Source organism: Sprattus sprattus (assembly GCF_963457725.1).
Source record: "Sprattus sprattus genome assembly, chromosome: 6".
Taxonomy (NCBI): Eukaryota; Metazoa; Chordata; class Actinopteri; order Clupeiformes; family Clupeidae; genus Sprattus; species Sprattus sprattus.
In genome coordinates, this window is record NC_137925.1 from 30,382,416 (window position 1) to 30,400,985 (window position 18,570).

The window sequence follows — 18,570 nt, forward strand, 5'->3', positions numbered from 1 at the left end:
GAAAAAAACCTATTCCATGATATGAATCCATCTATCAACCCTTTAAACCCCAGGAGAGGAGAAGAGGCTAACACACATCTTCAGTAAAAGCTTTCCAAATGATTTAAGTCATGGTCAGGGTGCCTGAACACCTTTGGTCATGTACCCGTATGCAACTTGTCATACAGAATATGCTTAACAGACCAAAATGCTTTTGTGTATATGTCACTTTGACTTCCAATGATATAAAATATGACACATTTGTAAGCACTTCAGTTAACCCAGTGAACATGTCAAAAGTGTTTCCTCTGGCTCCTTATGTAATAAATTAATTGCCATGCACTTAAGGACTACCTTGTGTAAACTATAGATAAAGCCTTTGGGATACAAAGCTGAGGAGACTCCATTAAAAGTGACATTCGTTATCTTAAAGATAATTCACTCTCCATTCAGAGTGCCTTCATTCAGAATGGAATGTTTCACATTTCAGTTTTACAAACATACGTGTGCTGTTACATACATAGCTGCATACAGATATTCACATAAGCATGGATATCCCCACAATCACCCAGCCACATCCACATCCAGTTTACCTTGTTGATCATCCACCACCACCCCCCCCCCCCATCCCTGCACACACACACACCCACCACATACACACACACACACACACACACACAAACACACACACACACACACACACACACACACACACACACACACACACACACACACACACACACACACACACACATACACACACACACACACACACACACACACACACACACACACACACAGTTAATTGCACGATGTACTGAAAAACTTCTCCCTCTCCCTCCCTTGTTTGCTCTTCTTACTCCACAGTGACAGATTTGGCCAGATTCCGTGGACAGTCCACCTAGGATGGGAGAGGAAGAATAGCAGGAAGAAACAGAGCAGGAATAAAAAGATTAACATTGGTGATAGCAGAAGCAAGACAGTCAGCACCATGTAATGTGGGTGACTAATGACAGAGATGACAGTGGTAATATGCCGAAAGGCTGCCAAAGGTAATGTATATGACAGCGATGACACTGATGACTGACACAAAGGCAAGACTTACATCATATCCCCGGAGAACAGCCAGGTGGAAGGACAAGAGCTGCAGGGGGATGACGCTGAGGATGCCCTGCAGACAGTCCACTGTGTGGGGCAGCTCGATGGTCTGATAGGCGCACTTCATGGTCTCTGCGTCTTGCTCGGAGCAGATGATGATTGGTCGTCCCTGGAGTAGAGTGGGGATGAGGGGGGAGAAACAAGTACAACAACATGTTTTACTTTGATCTTCTTTGTTTTGTGAATGACAAGAAACCTTGTTCCTAGCTCTTTAAGAAGCCTGGTATCACTGCTTCTGTACTGTACACGCTTTTTTATGTGTTAATTAGTGTGTGGGTGAATAGGCAAGCTTGTGTCTATGTATTTATCTCCATGTGGTTGTGAGTGTAAACATTTTAAGACATGAGTTCGTGAGTGTATGTATGCACTGGCCGATTCATGTCAGCAACCGCTAAACAAGAGTCGATGTTTATGTTTATGTTTATGTTTATGTTTATGTTTATGTTTATGTGTTTAGCTTACCTGTCTAGCAGTGACCTGCTGTAAGGCATTTTGGCACTTGGTGTAACATGCGTCCCTCATGATGAGCATGATGACCGGCATGTGCTTGTCGATCAGAGCCAGGGGCCCATGCTTCAGCTCTCCTGCCAGGATGCCTTCTGAGTGCATGTACGTGATCTCCTTGATTTTCTGGTGGGTCAAGTAGTGAAACACAAAATCAGTAGGATCAGTCAGGTGAAGGCTGTGATAATAATAATAATAATAATAATTTATATAGCATACTTTAACAAACAGAGAAGTCTTAAGGTGCTTTGAATGAAGCTAATGAAGATTTTGCTATCATATCTTAATGATAAGAGAACTCTCCTGTATTGTTTTATCAGGACCTTTGGCCTACACGCTATCTGAATAGCCACAGCTCAGAGATAAATACAATAATAAAAATAATACAAGGATGAAACACAAGGTGGGGACCCTTTTATGATATAAAATGTCTCATGCTGAAAGACAGTTGATCTGTATGACAGTTGCACTGTATTATCTTCAGTGTTCTTTGATTGATTTAGGAAAAGTTAAAAGTTCATTCATGACATCAGCACCTTTCCCATCCCTGTAGAACTTGCCTTCCTTCAGTATTTATGAGCAGTTATAGACAGATAAGCAAGTTTACTGCTCTGCAGATATGACACAACAGAAGACATTGTGGGGAAGACACATGAACTTTCGAGCTGTACGGGAAGAGCTATAAACTGTCTTTCTGGGAAGACATTCAGCATATAAAATCATAATAAAGAATATCTCTGATAGCACTCTCTGATGGTAAAGTGCTGGTGCTGCAAAGGACTGGGCCAAAAAGAAGCCAGGCCTTTGAGACTGGGGGACTCACCAGCGCCCCCTCGAGGCAGGTGGCGTAGTTGAAACCGCGACCCATGACCAGCAGTGATTTTTGCTGGTAGAGTTCCTGTGCAATGGACTTGATCTTCCCATCCAGCTCCAGGACTTTCTTTATCAGATCTAAGACAACACCCAGCACAAAGCCAGAAGCCAGAAGAGACAACAGGGAAACGAGAGAGAAGGAGCAAAGCTAAGTCAGATACAAGGTATTCAGTTGTATAGGTTACAGTCAGCTTTATCTAGAGAATTCAAGCGCCTTCAGACAATTCTATTGATTTGGCGGTATATAAATAAAATTGAATTGAATTTAGGTAAAAAATTCAATTAGAATTGTATCCTTTCGTATGTTTATACTGATTGACAAGAAACAAAAAACAAAATGGCATGATGAAACACAAAATAAGCCATAATCCTAAATCCAACAGCATGTGGATGGTCACTATCATTTTTCACATAGACTGAGATTAGAGTGTACAGGGAGATCTTATCTTACAAGAGGGATATCTGCAAGAGCTGATGTGGTTTTAAGAGTAGAGTTGCAGGAAAGGAAACAGCCTCACCAGAAAGATCTCGGAGCCCAGTGATGATCTCCTCTCGCCTCTTCTGCATGGAGATCCTGTCCTCACTTGTCATCAGGCCAAACATAGTGAGGGCCACAAACTGACTGGTATATGCCTGACAAAGTGTACACACACACACACAAATAAAAAAAATGTCATGTGTGCTCTCATAGTAACAATGTTTCTATTGGAGTATTTGCAGTTACATAACTTCCAAATTGAGTCATAAAGATGGAGTTGCTGGAACAATAACATCAGCTACAGTATATACGTGGAAACAGCTGGAGAGGATGGCTCAGGACAGACGAGGGTGGAAACAATTAATCAATGGCCTATGTTCCAAAAGGAATACAAAGGCCTAACTAACATAACAGTATATGCTGTAGTGTGGTGCTCTGGTCATATTGAAAGGTGGCTTGTCCTGTGCTGTCTCACGCTACCTTTGTGCTTGCCACACCGATCTCTGGCCCGGCGTTGATGTGCACACCGCAGTCTGTGTCTCGTGAGATGGAGCTGCCCACAGTGTTGGTAATGCCCACCGTTAAAGCTCCTCTCTCCTTACAGTACCGTAGTGCCATCAAGGTGTCTGCTGTCTCACCTACATACACACATACAAACACACACATACACACACGTACATGTAAATAAAACACACATGCACATGTAAACAACCATACGCACACACATGCATGCACACACACACACACACACACACACACACACACACACACTCACACACACACACACACACACCCACACACACCCACACACAGGTACATGTCAACAAAACACACATACATACCTGACTGGCTGATGAAGAAGCAAACATCATCCCTGAAGACAGGTGTGTATCGGTCCAGAAAGTCACTGGCTAGCTCCACCATAACTGGCAGTTCTGTCAGCTCCTCCAAGATCTGCCTGGTCTAAAAATGGAGATTAGAGTGTCATTTATAATGCATGCATCCATCATCAAACATCCACTGATGCACATACAGTATGTGAACACAAATGTGCTTGCACACACAACCACACACATGCATACACATGTGACTGCATCCATTCTGGGAGTGTAAGGGTAGGGCTGTGGTGTGTGCGTGTGTGTGTGTGTGTGTGTGTGTGTGTGTGTGTGTGTGTGTGTGTGTGTGTGTGTGTGTGTGTGTGTGTGTGTGTGTGTGTGTGTGTGTGTGTGTGTGTGTGTGTGTGTGTGTGTGTGTGTGTGTGTAGGGGTAGGGCTGTTGCTGTGGCTGTGGCTGTTCTCCAAAAGCCTTGCCCGTTCCATTCAGTCTCAGAATATCAAATATCACATGAAAGCATTGGAGTTTCATACTAATGTCCAGACACTACTGTATATTGGCGTACCAACAAAACTAAAGCAATTTTGGAACGATTTAAAATGATTGTTTAGCTTAGTTTTGGCAAGTGTCCCAGGACTAGCAGTATTACTTCACTGAGCTTGGCTAAATATTCATTTTAGATTTGTACTGACATCTTTTCACTAGTCATAAAGTACCAGTGCAGAGCATACAAATTATAAAGTCACATAAACATTTTTAACGTTTTAACAGTTAACATTTTCACTATAGGCTCATGATGTATTTATGGTTACACCATCAAATTTGTATTCTTATCAAATGCTATACAGAAACATGTCATGCCACCAGTATTTAATATACAGTAGAACACTACTTTGTCCTGTCTGGTATTTGTATAGAATGAAGCATATTTCTTTTCCATGGCCTTGTGATTAGCACCCTGTCCAGTTTATACTTTATTTTATCATGTTTATGTTAAGGGTGATTTTGGTTAGTATCCTTACCGCCACAGCTGCATGAAAGCTGGTGCCACAGCCAATCATGATGAGCCTCCTGCAGCGCTTGATCTCCTTCATGTGGTCTTTCAAGCCGCCCAGGATCACTGGGGATCCACAAATCACACGTGTCATTCATTTTGGCATTCATTTCACTTCAGTATTGCACTGTTTCATTCCTTTCATAAAAATGACAAAACAGTTGATACATTTGGATGATCAACCTACCTAACAACCAAGAAGCAAATGCTAAGGCAGGCCAAAGAGTTTTTCACACAAGACTATAGTGAAGATTTAAACTGAACCCTTTATTTGTCTACCTACTGTTTATAATTGAACACTGTACATATTAACCTAAGAGAGCACTGTTGACCTGGCATTGACAAGTTTGCCATGAAGTTTGACAAAGCAAATAGTGCATTTACTGAGAGATTTTGTGGTCTTTTATATTTTTCCCATGTATGCCACAAAACTATTATGACAGTAAATAACATTTTGTTACAAATGTGTTCTTAACAAGTCATGTACGCCAAGGAAATCAAAGTTGATTGCCTCTCTATGGATCATTTATTTGACTAGCATGTAGAGGCAGATCACATGACTGCTGTCGCAGTATCCTGGAACTTTTGTGGAACAAGATGGAATGCCTGTGCAAACCACACAGGACAGACAACGCCCTCACCTTTCCCCGTCTCAGGACAGATCCGTCCCCTCATGGTGTTCACGACGGACTCCGGCTGCTCAAAGATCTCCTTCTGCATGAAGGCGTCGAAGTTACCTGTTTCCAGTACACAGAAGCACAAGGACCGGGGTTAGTTCCTAGTTTGTTCAACTCTGGGGAAAGGCCCTAGATGCCTTCACAGTCTCAATAGGCCTGAACAGTATTGGAATGGATGGAATTTTAATGGAAAAATATCTTAGCTAAAGGATAGATTTAATTCAATACATATTATACAAAATGTCATACAAAAATGGCATAAACAACTCTTTGTATCAACACAGAGTCTAGGCTAGATAAATACAATTATGGAGCTTATAAAACTATGGTCGTCTGACCCATGGAAATGAATTGTCATGACCCCACTCGTACCTTTCATAATCTGTTGCATCTCCATCTGCAGGGTCTGGATGGCTCGGGAGGCGTCCTCTCCTGTCTGCCGGCTCACACGGTGCAGAGACAGCTTCCCCTTGGCCACAGCCGCGATGTCATCATCCTCCAAGTAGATCACTCTGTTGGTGTGCTCAATGATGGCGCTGGAGAGAGAACACACTCAGGTCAACTCACTAATGCCAGTGTAAAGGTGGGATGATGGCGCTGGAGAGAGTACACACTGAGGTCAACTCACTAATGCCAGTGTAAAGGTGCACTGTAAACACAAACAGTTCTACTAACTCATTAACGTTATGTATTCAGTACTTAAAACCTGGTATTTAGTTGACCCAACTTAAAATGTATTAGTTTTCTGAGCAAGTGCAGACGTTTTAATTGTATTGGAATGTATTTGTTTGAGCTAACATTGCCTGATAACTCAAAAAATTGTAGTATCTGACGTCATCAACGTCGTTGAGAACACCATTGCAAAGCTCTTGTGATGAGAGATGGACACAGCAGACTTAAGGTAGAGGAGCCGTTTAGTAATCCAGAGGTTGGAAGGTTGCTAGTTCGATTCCCCACTCCTCTTTACCAAGTGTATAACTGTGAACTCCTAAACTGCTCATGATCTATAAATGCAAAATTCCTTGTCAATCGCTTGGATAAAAGCGTCTGCTAAATCACAGATGTAAATGTAAATGCAGTGGCAACACTGGGAAGGCGGTCGACTAATGACAGTTCTCACTCAAATTTTCTTATGTAATCGGTTACATCAAAAGTTTTGAGTTCTCTGAACTTGTTCAGGTTTACAGTGTGGGAGAGAAGAGAGTACACACTAAGGTCTACTCACTAATGTCTGGGATAGAATCTCAATGATGGCCTGAGAGTACACACTCAGGTCAACTCACTAATGTCAGTGTAAGGCTGGGATAGAAGCTCAATGATGTCGCTGAAGAGAGTACACACTCAGGTCAACTCACTAACGTCAGTGTAAAGGTGGGATAGAAGAGAGTTCACACTAAGGTCAACTCACTAATGCCAGTGTAAAGGTGGGATAGAAGAGAGTTCACACTAAGGTCAACTCACTAATGCCAGTGTAAAGGTGGGATAGAAGAGTGTACACACTGAGGTCAACTCACTAATGTCAGTGTAAATGTGGGATAGAAGCTCAATGATGGTGCTAAATTGAGTTCACACTAAGGTCTAATCACTAATGTCAGTGTAAGGCTGGGATAGAAGCGTGTCGGCTGGTGTTGTGTATACTGTACATGTAACGTTAAATGTGTCCTGCCATGTACCAACACTGTGGTGGTAACATGCAGCCCATAGTGTTCAGTATATCACCACCATTACTTCATTTGGCAAATAAACAGCAAGTTCTCTGCATGTTCCCTAAAGCCCTTACTCCAGGCCAGGTGAGGACTTGGAATCAGAATGGAAAGCTGTTGGGTGCCTTAGGTCTTGAGGCATTATTTGTTCCTGGATGACAAGTCATCAAACCAGTCTCGCCTCATTTTTACTTGGAATCGGTGTACCTTTGAAGCTAAGACTCTAAAATGGTGACTTGAATGTACATTTTTAAGATTCCAAGTTTTTGCTTTCAAAGCCACTGCTAGAATCACTGATAGGAGCTGTGATTAAAGATACGATGTGAAGAATGATTCTACAATAAACAGTAGAGGGAGTTGTGGGGCCCAGTCTTTATTTGCTACTCATGACATTCATACTGTGAATTGTGGGATACAATGGGAACTAACTGAACAAAAATGCTCATTAACATTCTCTGTATATATTTTATATATTGTTTTCTTATGTTTCTTGACTTGTAGTACTTACTTTGTTTATTGTTGTGCATGTATGTTCCATGTATGTGTAAACTTACGTATTACCTACTTAATAAAAACAATTCTGATTCTGATAGTAGTTGATACAGTTCATATATAGTTCTCTTTTTGAAAAGTATAAAGCAGTAGAGCTGAGGTCATAGTTGGTGTCTCTGTGTGTGTCTGTGTTTACCAGAATGCTTAACATATCTCTACATGAATCTTTTCCACAGGTGAGTAATAGACCTCACCTGGCATCTGAGGCAAAGTAGTATTCCACAGCCTTGGCATCCACAACCTCCTGCTGCTCCACAACAGTGTCTGTCTTGTTCCAGTTGTTCCTCTCCTGAACTCCATCTGAGATGCGGCCTGAAGGGAACAACACATGAGGTTATGTGTTTTTGAACATCTCCAATCTCTTAAATATATCTCGGTTATAGGTTCTACGATAGAGGAAAATAGAAATTGGTATGACGGGCGGTGAAAATATGTATTTGAAGTATTTAACATTGCCAAACTCAACTCTATACTTTTATAACTTTAGTATATATACATACATTTGTATAAGTAAATACTTCAAATAAACTTTTTTTATGAATTAGTTCGATGCATAGATCAAATAGAAAGGAGGGATCTAAAACAAATGTGATTTGTTAAATGGATCACAGGTTACCAGAAATGTCAAGACAAAATGGAAAGATATTACAGATACTGTCTTTTCAAGGGATTATGATATCTCTAATCTATCTATCTACCGTACATTACAGCCTGTTCAGTCTGTGAGAATCACAGCCATTAACAACACAGCTATGACAGATTTGCATGTAACCAAAATGACTATGCTTACTAGAGGTGTTTGCATTGCCTGAACGTGGTGCATTTAGTGATCTTTGTAGCACAGCTCTATTCTCTACTATACTCTCTACTCTCATTTGAATGTTTTCTTCCTCTGGATCGGTTTCTTGTCTTTCTGTCTTCCTGGTTTCCAGCCTTGGACTTTCTACCCCTGCAACACCTGATAATTATGACTAAGGAGTGAACATAATCTTGAGTAAACAGATAAAATCACCAACCCCATGTGTTTCACCAGCACATTATTACACACACACACACAGAGACACACACACACAGACACACACACACAGACACACACACACACACACAGACACACATACACACACACATACACACACAAACACACATGTAGCCCTTTGATTGAACACTGACACACTGATGATACACTACACACTCAAACATGACCACCATGTCTTTCTCCTGACCCTCAATGAATTTCTTTAAACTGTAAATTAACCAAATGTTCCTTGGAGAATCAAAGTGCAGCTTTTATAGAATGAATTTACATACATGATTTTTCATGAAGAACTTATGTTTTGGTAGAGAGGATTTGGTAGAGAGGACACTTGAGAGGGAAACATGGAAAGCAGTAAGCTTTTTTGTGAAAAGCAATTTAGGCAATAACCACCACCGAGCTTCTGCTAATTAGAGAGCAAGACTAGACACCCCCTGTATATATATGACCCCATGCAGAACCACACTTGACCCCCACCTATGGGCTCGACCTCACTCTGACTCTGAGTGGCCCCAGGGGCCTTGGCCCCACAGTCATGCAGTACAGAGAAGTATGGCGCTACGAAGGAAACAAAATATATAGAACATCATGAAGACTGGAATGACTGGTCTAATTAAATCTCCTTAAGAAACAAGACAAACTGGTTTGGTTATGGGATGAATGCAAACATGCAAATAATTAGAATCTCCATGTTAAAGTTAAAAAAGTCAAAGAATTTAAAGAGCAAATGACTCCCATTCACAACAAAGGTTTTGATTCATATCTGTCCCAATAGATTTGAGCTGAGATATGACATAAGGGCACTAGAGGCTCAACCATAGAACGGCAATCACACACACGTTTTTACTAAAGGTCATAGATGCAGTTTTGGACAGTAGCCTTGGGGTAATGCTCACCGCTGTTGTACTGGATGGGGATGTTCTCAGATGGCAAAGCAAACTGACTGCGAACACCAATCAGCAGAGGGCTTCCCCTCCTGGGACAGAAAGGACAGAAAACAGACTAATGAGTAAAACAATGAGTGTGTGTGTGTGTATGTGTGTGTGTGTGTGTGTGTGTGTGTGTGTGTGTGTGTGTGTGAGTGTGTGTGTGTGTGTGTGTGTGTGTGTGTGTGTGTGTGTGTGTGTGTGTGTGTGTGTGTGTGTGTGTGTGTGTGTGTGTGTGTGTGTGTGTGTGTGTTTGGGTCTGTGGGGGGGTGCTTCTTAATGTGACAGAAGTTACTTGTACTTGTTACAACAAAAAGAGAACAGAAGAGAAGAAATAGAAGATGAAAAGGAAGAGGAACTGTGACTAAATCATCCCTGCTGTCAGCTCACTGTAAGCTAATGGGGAGCGAAGGCTGGAGCCTAATTCAACCAGTCTTGCTTGTGACCAATACGGCAAGGGAGAGAGTCACACTTTGTGTCAGTGCTTTGGATATTATCAAGATCTTGCAAAAGATAAAGAGGGAGAAAAAAATGGACACTGGGAGAAAACATGCAACATGTCCCAGGTTTGGCATGTATTTGAGATCCTCTTCCTGGACCTCCTAACTAGCTGTGGCGCCGATCTTTTTCCATTGACTGGCCGTCACTGAGAAGTCCAATAACCTCTAAGTTTGAATGCACACAACTTTTTGCTTCCACAAGCATTGCAGCACTGTAACTGGAGCCCTAGGCCTCTCTGTGTGGATGAGTCAGAGCTGTCGGCTGGGGTCCAGCTGACTCCAGCCCTCCTGCAGCAAGGCTCTGGCAGAACTCCTCTGCCTCACAGGGAGGAAGAACTCCAGAGGACTCTAAACTAATTAAGATGACAAACGAGAGGTGAAGTGGAAAGAAAAAGACAAAGGGAGAGAAATAGACAGCACAATTGTGTGTGTGTGTGTGTGTGTGTGTGTGTGTGTGTGTGTGTGTGTGTGTGTGTGTGTGTGTGTGTGTGTGTTGTGTGTGTGTGTGTGTGTGTGTGTGTTGTGTGTGTGTACGTGACTGGTTCTGACCTGGTGGCCACAGCCTGCCCTGGATAGTGGCTGCTTTTGAAGACAAGAGCAAAGGCGCCTTCCTAAAATCACAGTTAGAAAAGACTTCAGTCACTGTCAGTATCAGTGAGTTCCAACCCAAAACATGCACCCCAAAACCACAGACAGAGACTATCGCCACTTCTGAGACTTCCATAGTGAATGAAAAATAAGTCAAACACTCTTCTCCTGTTACAGAGCCACAGTAACACAAAATGTCAGGGAGGTAGAGGAACAGTGAGAATGTTAATGTCCGTATCCTTACCAGAGCGACGGTACTTAACTGAAGTTTCACTGGGGCTACATTTCAGATACAGTAACACAAATCCTCCTTCCCCCTCCCTCAAAACACACACAGACACACACACATACTGTGGGGTGAGATCAGGGAGGGGAGGGGAGCAGAGGGAATAAGACTGCTATTGTGCAAGCCTCTCAGTGGTTCCTGCTCACGGACAGCAGACTCTCTGAAGGAGGGGATGGTCTAAAAGAGGCGCTTTGGAGCTCAGCCTGTTTCTCATGAGCTCAGGTAGGGAGTGTGGCTCTGGAACTCAGCCTGTTTCTCATGAGCTCAGGTAGGGAGTGTGGCTCTGGAGCTCAGCCTGTTTCTCATGAGCTCAGGTAGGGAGTGTGGCTCTGGAGCTCAGCCTGTTTCTCATGAGCTCAGGTAGGGAGTGTGGCTCTGGCTGGTTTCTCTAAGCTCTTCTGCCATCTGTGTGCTGGACCTCAGCTGCTTTATGGTTATAATCACCGATGGGGCATCTGATCAGATAGGGCAACACTTTCAATCTACCCTAGTCCCAGTGCACAGAGAGAGAGAGAGAGAGAGAGAGAGAGAGAGAGAGAGAGAGATAGAGAGAGAGAGAGAGAGAGGGAGAACCAAAACTAACCAAATGGAAAACTGATGTCATGATGGGCTGAGGCATAAGCTGAGTTGCAAAGCCGTGATGTCATAGAGTCCAAGGGTGCAAGAGTCGGTCACTAAGCGGGTTCCATGGTCTTTTTTACAAACAAACTATTTGCCGGTGGCAAGTTAACTATACCCCCACACAAAGCCACACACACTGAGATATATGGAACTGTCATCTGATAGTCATTTTAGAGAACATTTTCACAAGCAGAGAAGCCAAAACTCCTTGCATTATTTGGCATCTTGGGCTTCTGTTGCTAACGCCCATGATCAGTTTAATATAAACAAAGAACTTGTCGGCCATTTACAACCAAGGAAAGATAGGTTAGGTAAATATTACACACACACACACACACTCACCCACCCACACACACACACACACACACACACACAAATAAACACACACATACATACTCACCAGCTGTTGAATAACTCGCTCAACGAGCGTTGTAAAGGAGATGTTTTCCCTCTCCCTGTTGTCGTAGACATATTTAATCAGTTTGGGGATGACCTCGGTGTCTGTCTCCGATTCAAACTCGTAACCTTTTGAATTCTGAGGAATTCAAACAAGTAAGGTTAGTAGAATAAAAAGAAAGTACAAGTCAAAACAGCCTACAGCAGAAAACAATAGCCATTACCTGGGGAGCTATTTATGCCGGTAATACTTACCCTGAAAGTGGCTAAACAAGTTATACCAGCCATATGATATTTCAAATAAATGGCTCTTGAATACTTCAAATGACATTTAAATGAATGGGTGTGTGCAACCTCCACGTGTATGGGCCCTTACCAGGTACTTCTTCAGTTCCTTGTAGTTAGTGATGATTCCATTGTGGACCACAACAAACTCTGATGAAAAAATAAATCATAGTCAGTTCCTGGTATGACCTCAAAGTACCTATGCAAAGAAGTCCTGTCCAGTAAATAAGGGTGTTTTCTCTTGATAACATATTCTTTAAAGCGACTCAAAATTGAGCATACAGTCCCTCAGGACTTTATTAAAGATCAAATGTTATTATCATGGAGTCTAGTGAGGTGCCCTATTGCCCCTGTGTAGAATCAGTGCCACACCACAATTCACCACAAGGGTAGGGGGCAACCGTTCTTTTGACCATCTCTATGGACACCATGTTCCTTAATGCTACGTAATGGGAATGAGCCATATTGGAAAAAATCTACAGAAAATGCATCTGTGGCAACAGTAGAAAAAATACCAATAATATTCAAACTATTGGTATGGAGTCTATAATTCCATAGCACATACAGAACCAGAACTAGTTATACTATAGTGTATGTATGCTACAAAGATGAAGGAAGAGCTACTGAAAAACCAAGTAAACACTCTAATAAACACATGTGTACATAATACAATACAGATACAGCTTGCACAGGAGCAGTAACTTCTTATGTGTTCATAAGTAAAACATTGAGTCAATTCTACCATTGTTTTTATCCGATCTGTGAGGATGGCTGTTGAGGGAACTGGGTTCTCCATGCGTTGCCCAGCGGGTGTGAGCGATACCGAAGTGGGTCTCTGACACCTCCTCAAGGTCCTTGGAGCCACCCTCTGAATAATACAATTAGTGAGGGAATGAATATGTTCATTAAAGGGACATCACACAGTCTTAAATGAATGTTCATCCCATATGGTCATGGGAAAGAGAGGAAACACATTTGTACTAGCTGCCCTGACCAATCATTCTGCAGGTTTGTGGGTATGGATAAATGCATGCAATGTTATTGAAGTGATTGAAATTTTGTAAACAATTCATTATTATTCTAATCTAATTTGAAGTGGCCTTACTGTAAAGCTCCTCATCCAGAGCCTTGACTTTGCCCTTCTTTTTGATGAGGCAGATGTTGTTGTTAGCATCCCTGTCCTTGCCATTGCCTTTGCCTGGAGCATCCACTGCAATGCCTAAAAGGAAGCATTGATTCAGTTGAGAAACACGCCAAAAAAGAATACCCTTGTAAACAATGAATTCTGATTTGACATTTTTAGAATCAAGTGCTGGACAACAATTCTACCCTGTACAATACAGCACATTAAAGGTTTCCAAAACAAACACAAACAAGGTTGAAGGATAACCTGGGAATTGCTAGAAAAAGTAGTACAGACCTGGGTTAACATAATAGCTTTGTGTAATAGCCCATATGCAATGATACACACAACTTAAATGGAGCTTCCAAAGACACAGTGAGTGTCCAAATGTGTCCATGTCCTGCATTTCCTTGTCATCCACTAGCATTGTGTCTCTTCCTAGCCTATAGGGATACAAATGAGGCCCATTCTGCTTCCTGCTGCTCTTACCTCCACTGCCATTACGGCCTAAAGTTGAAGTTGTGCTTGGTTATACTGAGTTACGGATGGATACAAAGAACCGGGCAAGACGCATGACATGAATAAACTAAAAAGATGTATTTGCCCGTTCATCGGAAGAGCCTCTTTAGGCTGTTCATTCTTTATAGAGGACATCATATGAGACATTTAACAGTGCAGTCGGCAGTGGAAAAGCTGCCTATTAAAGTTTAACCGTGTAAATATGAGGCCTATGATATGACAACAGGAACGCAGGAAGGACTGACCTTTCACAGTCATCTGTACAATTTTTTTTGAAGGTACTGGATAATAATGTTGGACAAAAGACTACAATAAACTACTGAAAAGTGTATTCAACAGGAAAAACTAGAATATCACCTAAGACAGGGGTCTTCAACAGGGGATCCGCGAAATCTTTGGTTGATAAGACATTTTTTTTTTAATATTTAAAAATTCAACCAATTTTTTTTCCCACAAATTTAAATGTCTTCCGAATCAGAATTGTATTTATTCCCTTTAAATTAACATTAACATAAATCCAACATGTTGTAGCGAACGTATAAATTGATCGAGAAGACGTTATCTTTCAGTCCAATCGACACATTCAGCTACCCACAGGAGCTCTCTCAAGCTGGGCACCGGTTCACTCACAGCACCTTTCATGCAAATACGACAGCACAGGCGCTAGCCAATCAGATCGCGTTTCTGCTCAAGTCTGAAGAGCGCGAAGATCAAAAGTAAAAGATGGCGGACCAAACTCCATAGCTGGTCTTGTTTGTACCTATAAATTGTTAGTTTGACATTTTTTGCTTAGATTTAAAAAAATAAATAAAGAGAAATAGACACTGTACAAGGTTAAAAAACTTTAATTGTAACTGAAAAATCAGTCTGAGAGGATTTGCGAGGTGTATGAGCCCCCTAGCTAATATTAGCATGCTACTACCTACAATCTTAACAACTTGCTAGCGGTGTGATTGGTTTGTTGACCTGTCAATCTCACTATAACATCTATGTTGTCAACACAACTCCATGTGCCAGACTCCTCCTCCGTCATCCGTTGGATCGTGTCAGTCAGGAGCTTTGAAGAGAAGATACATCTCACTAATGTGGGAGGATGTGTGCCATCGATAGATGCTTGAGGATTCACTGTCCCTTTTTTATGTTTGATGAAATAAAAACATATATCTGTGAATTATTTTAATAAGTTGTTATTAATTGTTAGCTCAGAGTTGTTTGCAAGATGTATGTTTATAAATGGCAGTGGCACGGCCACCCTGTACCTTTCATGTTGTTAATGTTAAATTAAATTCAATGTTAAAAAATGTTAAGTTAAATTCGTTGTTCAAAAATGTTAGGTTAAATTCAATGTTAAAAAAATAAAAATGTTAATGAATATATTAACCTTTGTATTATTTGAATAGCTTAGTATTGAATACACAATAACAGGGTAGCTATGTTTATTTGGCACTAGGCCCAGTATATTATAAACAAAATGTTATGCAATTTATATAGTAGGGGGTCCCTGCTCATTTCGCCATCAGTTTGGGGGTCCCTGGCCTGAAAAACTTTGAAGACCCCTGACCTAAGACATAAGAATTCAGACCCTTTGCTTCATAAGTTGAAGCACCATTGGCAGCGATTACAGCCTCTGGCTTTTTTGGGTATGACGCAACAAGCTTTGCACACATGGATTTGGAGATTTTCTGCCATTATTCTCTGCAAATCTTCTCAAGCTCTGGCAGATTGGATGGACACTGTTGGTGGACAGCCATCTCAAGTCTCTCCAGAGATGTTCAATTAGGTTCAGGTCAGGGCTCTGGTTGGGCCACTCAAGGACATTTACTGAGTTGTCCCTAAGCAACCTCTGCGTTGTCTTGGCTGTAGGCTTAGAGTCATTGTCCTGCTAGAAGGTTAACCTTCTATAGCTTGTTTCGCTCAGTCTGAGAGTCCTTTCGGTGGCTTTCCTGTGTCTTTCACTGATGACAGGCTTCCATCTGCCCACTCTGCCATGAAGCCCAGATCGCTGGAGTGTTGCAGTGATGGTTGTCCTTCTGGAAGTTTCTCCCATCTCTATTAAGGATCTCTGTAGCTCAGCCGGAGTGACCGCGCCCCTTCCCCGGTTGCCCAGCTTGGCCAGGCGGCCAGCTCTAGGAAGAACCCTTGTCGTTCCATTTTTGTGGCCTTTCCCAGATCTGTGCCTCAACAAAATCCTGTCTCTGCAGGCAGTTCCTTTGACCTCCTTTTTGCCCTGATATGCAATGTCAGCCTTGAGATCTCATATAAACAAGTATGTACCTTTCCAAAGCATGTCCAACCAACTGAATTTACCACAGATGGACTCCAATCATGATGTTTAAACATCTCAAAGAGAATCAAGAGAAATGTCAAGTGTCATAGCCAAGGGACTGAATACTGAATAGTGAAAACTCCTAAATCCAAGTGTGCAAACCTGTTGTGTCATTCCCAAGCAGACTAGAGGCTGTAATCGCTGTCAAAGATGCATCAACTAAGAACTGAGTAAAGAGTCTGCATTTTTATGTCAAGGTGTTAAAGGTGATATTTCAGTTATGCCTTTCAAATAAATCAGCAAAAATGTCTAAAATCGTATTTTCTCATTATAGGGTGGAAATATATTGAAAAAGTTTTAGCATAAGGCTGCAACATAACAAAATGTGAAAAAGGTGAAAGGGTCTGAATACTTTGTGAATGTACTGCAGGTGTCCTGAGCTATCAAAGATCCATCTCTGAGAACTCAAATGTTCCTCTATGTACGTATGTGGCGAGTGAGTTACAGCAAAGACTCACCAGCTGAATCATATCCTCTGTACTCCAGCCTCTGGAGTCCTTTCACCAAGGTCTCAAATATCTCCTTCCTCGTGCGGGGCACTTGATAATTCAGGTAAGCAAATATTCCTGTGACAGATGAGCAATCGTTAGTGTTCTTTCTCTCACACTCTCCTTCTCCATCATTATAGTTTGCTTTGATTCAGACTTCAACTTTATTCATTTCAACTGTCATCAAGAGATACTGAAGCTACTTTTAAGCTGCAAAGGAAGCATATCATCATTTTTTACTCGTATAAAAAGCAAAATGTAAACATAACCTTTGAATGACTATGACTTTCGAAAGTTGCCCATTGTCAACATAATACCGCTGTTATTTATCGGTTTGGATATTGATCGTCAATAGACTACTGTTAACATGGTCAACCAGCGTTCTGTTGGAATGCGAACACATTTTCATCTTTGCATCCATTTTTACTAAATGTGCACACATTCTGGGCACTTCGGACAACAGAGTAGGCTATATGGTATCAGTGCGCACATTACAGACAGGAACGGACAGACTCGATGTCAAAGGTGAACTCTGAGACACATAGGCTACATAGACACACAGACTAAGAGAGAGAGAGAGAGAGAGAGAGAGAGAGAGAAAAAGAAAGAGAGAGAGAGGGCAAATTGACTAGATGGACGAGGCATAACTTTGCCATGTAACGTGGCGTTTGGATAGCCTACGTATTTCTGTTTATTTTTTTTTACAGATTTGGTGCCCTTGACTATCATAATAACTACAATTACGGCAGGTTAACTCCATCTGTATATATTTGTCATGTCAACCTATTGCGCTTTGAGACGTATACCGAGCCAACGTTTGAACCTATCAATACTAAATTCCAAAGGGCATATTCTTTAAATCAGAACAAGGAGACTAGGCAAACACGCAGGCTACACAACAAGAGCTCTGTATCCCGTAACACCTGAGAGGATGGAGTGACACGTAGCGCCCAGTGAAGCCTGCATTTCTGGTATCCCCAGCGCTCCAGCGGATCACCACTTTTATGTAGGCAAATGTCTGCGCTTTTCTTAGAAAGTATGTAAGCGACTGAGAGACGGTCTGTCGTTACAAACCGCTGAAAAAATATAATTTAATTTCAAACCTTGACGTCTGAGTTCATAGAGACAAATCTATCAATGACATTTTGAAGTTGGAATATAAGCCAGTTTGTATCTTACCACACATTTTGTTGTCCTTTTCTTAAACTGTATGAAAGTTCGTGGTCCTGTACACTGTTAAGGTCTTTGATGTCCAGCTGGTCCTAAGTGCGTCAACAGTGAGATCCTGGTATGCTGTGTGACAGATTTTATGTAGAAGTTCTTGAGTTCCACAGCTCCACCCACTTCATTTAAAGCGCAATTGAACCACACCTTCCAAGAATGACTGCTTACCTGGTTGTATTTCCTGTCGACCCACATTGTTACAGAGCGTATATTGTGTTCTACCTGCCTATGAGAAGCAATCATCATGAACTATGATATATTTCCCACTTGAACATTACTAGTTTCATAGACAAATCAGGGAGCTGGAATAACTTGGCATTGAAACACTAGAAAAGTTGGATGCCTGTGGAAAAAATATGATAAGGAATAATCATAGGTTTTATAGCACCCTTCAGCACATCTGAAATAATAAAGGAATTATGAAAAATGTTTGACGTTTATAA

The 18,570-nt window shown here is 41.6% G+C and overlaps 1 protein-coding gene across 1 annotated transcript in view; it reads right to left on the reverse strand.

Annotated features, from left to right (window-relative positions):
- Nucleotides 1-835: 835 nt before the first annotated feature.
- LOC308366468 (glutamine--fructose-6-phosphate aminotransferase [isomerizing] 2-like) overlaps nucleotides 836-18,570 on the reverse strand; it is a gene marked incomplete at its 3' end in the record, with an annotated part of 60,104 nt that continues 42,369 nt past the window's right edge. Inside the window, exons 8-26 of the mRNA XM_080840180.1 lie at nucleotides 16,874-16,981; nucleotides 13,553-13,666; nucleotides 13,190-13,315; nucleotides 12,539-12,597; nucleotides 12,167-12,301; nucleotides 10,821-10,882; nucleotides 9,742-9,821; nucleotides 9,323-9,403; nucleotides 8,007-8,124; nucleotides 5,930-6,093; nucleotides 5,522-5,617; nucleotides 4,849-4,946; nucleotides 3,835-3,955; nucleotides 3,473-3,630; nucleotides 3,033-3,147; nucleotides 2,465-2,592; nucleotides 1,600-1,767; nucleotides 1,085-1,246; nucleotides 836-880 (exon numbers count right to left, since the gene is read on the reverse strand). Of these exons, the coding sequence (XP_080696306.1) occupies nucleotides 836-880; nucleotides 1,085-1,246; nucleotides 1,600-1,767; nucleotides 2,465-2,592; nucleotides 3,033-3,147; nucleotides 3,473-3,630; nucleotides 3,835-3,955; nucleotides 4,849-4,946; nucleotides 5,522-5,617; nucleotides 5,930-6,093; nucleotides 8,007-8,124; nucleotides 9,323-9,403; nucleotides 9,742-9,821; nucleotides 10,821-10,882; nucleotides 12,167-12,301; nucleotides 12,539-12,597; nucleotides 13,190-13,315; nucleotides 13,553-13,666; nucleotides 16,874-16,981 (2,138 nt within the window). The remainder of the gene's footprint in view (nucleotides 881-1,084; nucleotides 1,247-1,599; nucleotides 1,768-2,464; nucleotides 2,593-3,032; nucleotides 3,148-3,472; nucleotides 3,631-3,834; nucleotides 3,956-4,848; nucleotides 4,947-5,521; nucleotides 5,618-5,929; nucleotides 6,094-8,006; nucleotides 8,125-9,322; nucleotides 9,404-9,741; nucleotides 9,822-10,820; nucleotides 10,883-12,166; nucleotides 12,302-12,538; nucleotides 12,598-13,189; nucleotides 13,316-13,552; nucleotides 13,667-16,873; nucleotides 16,982-18,570) is intronic.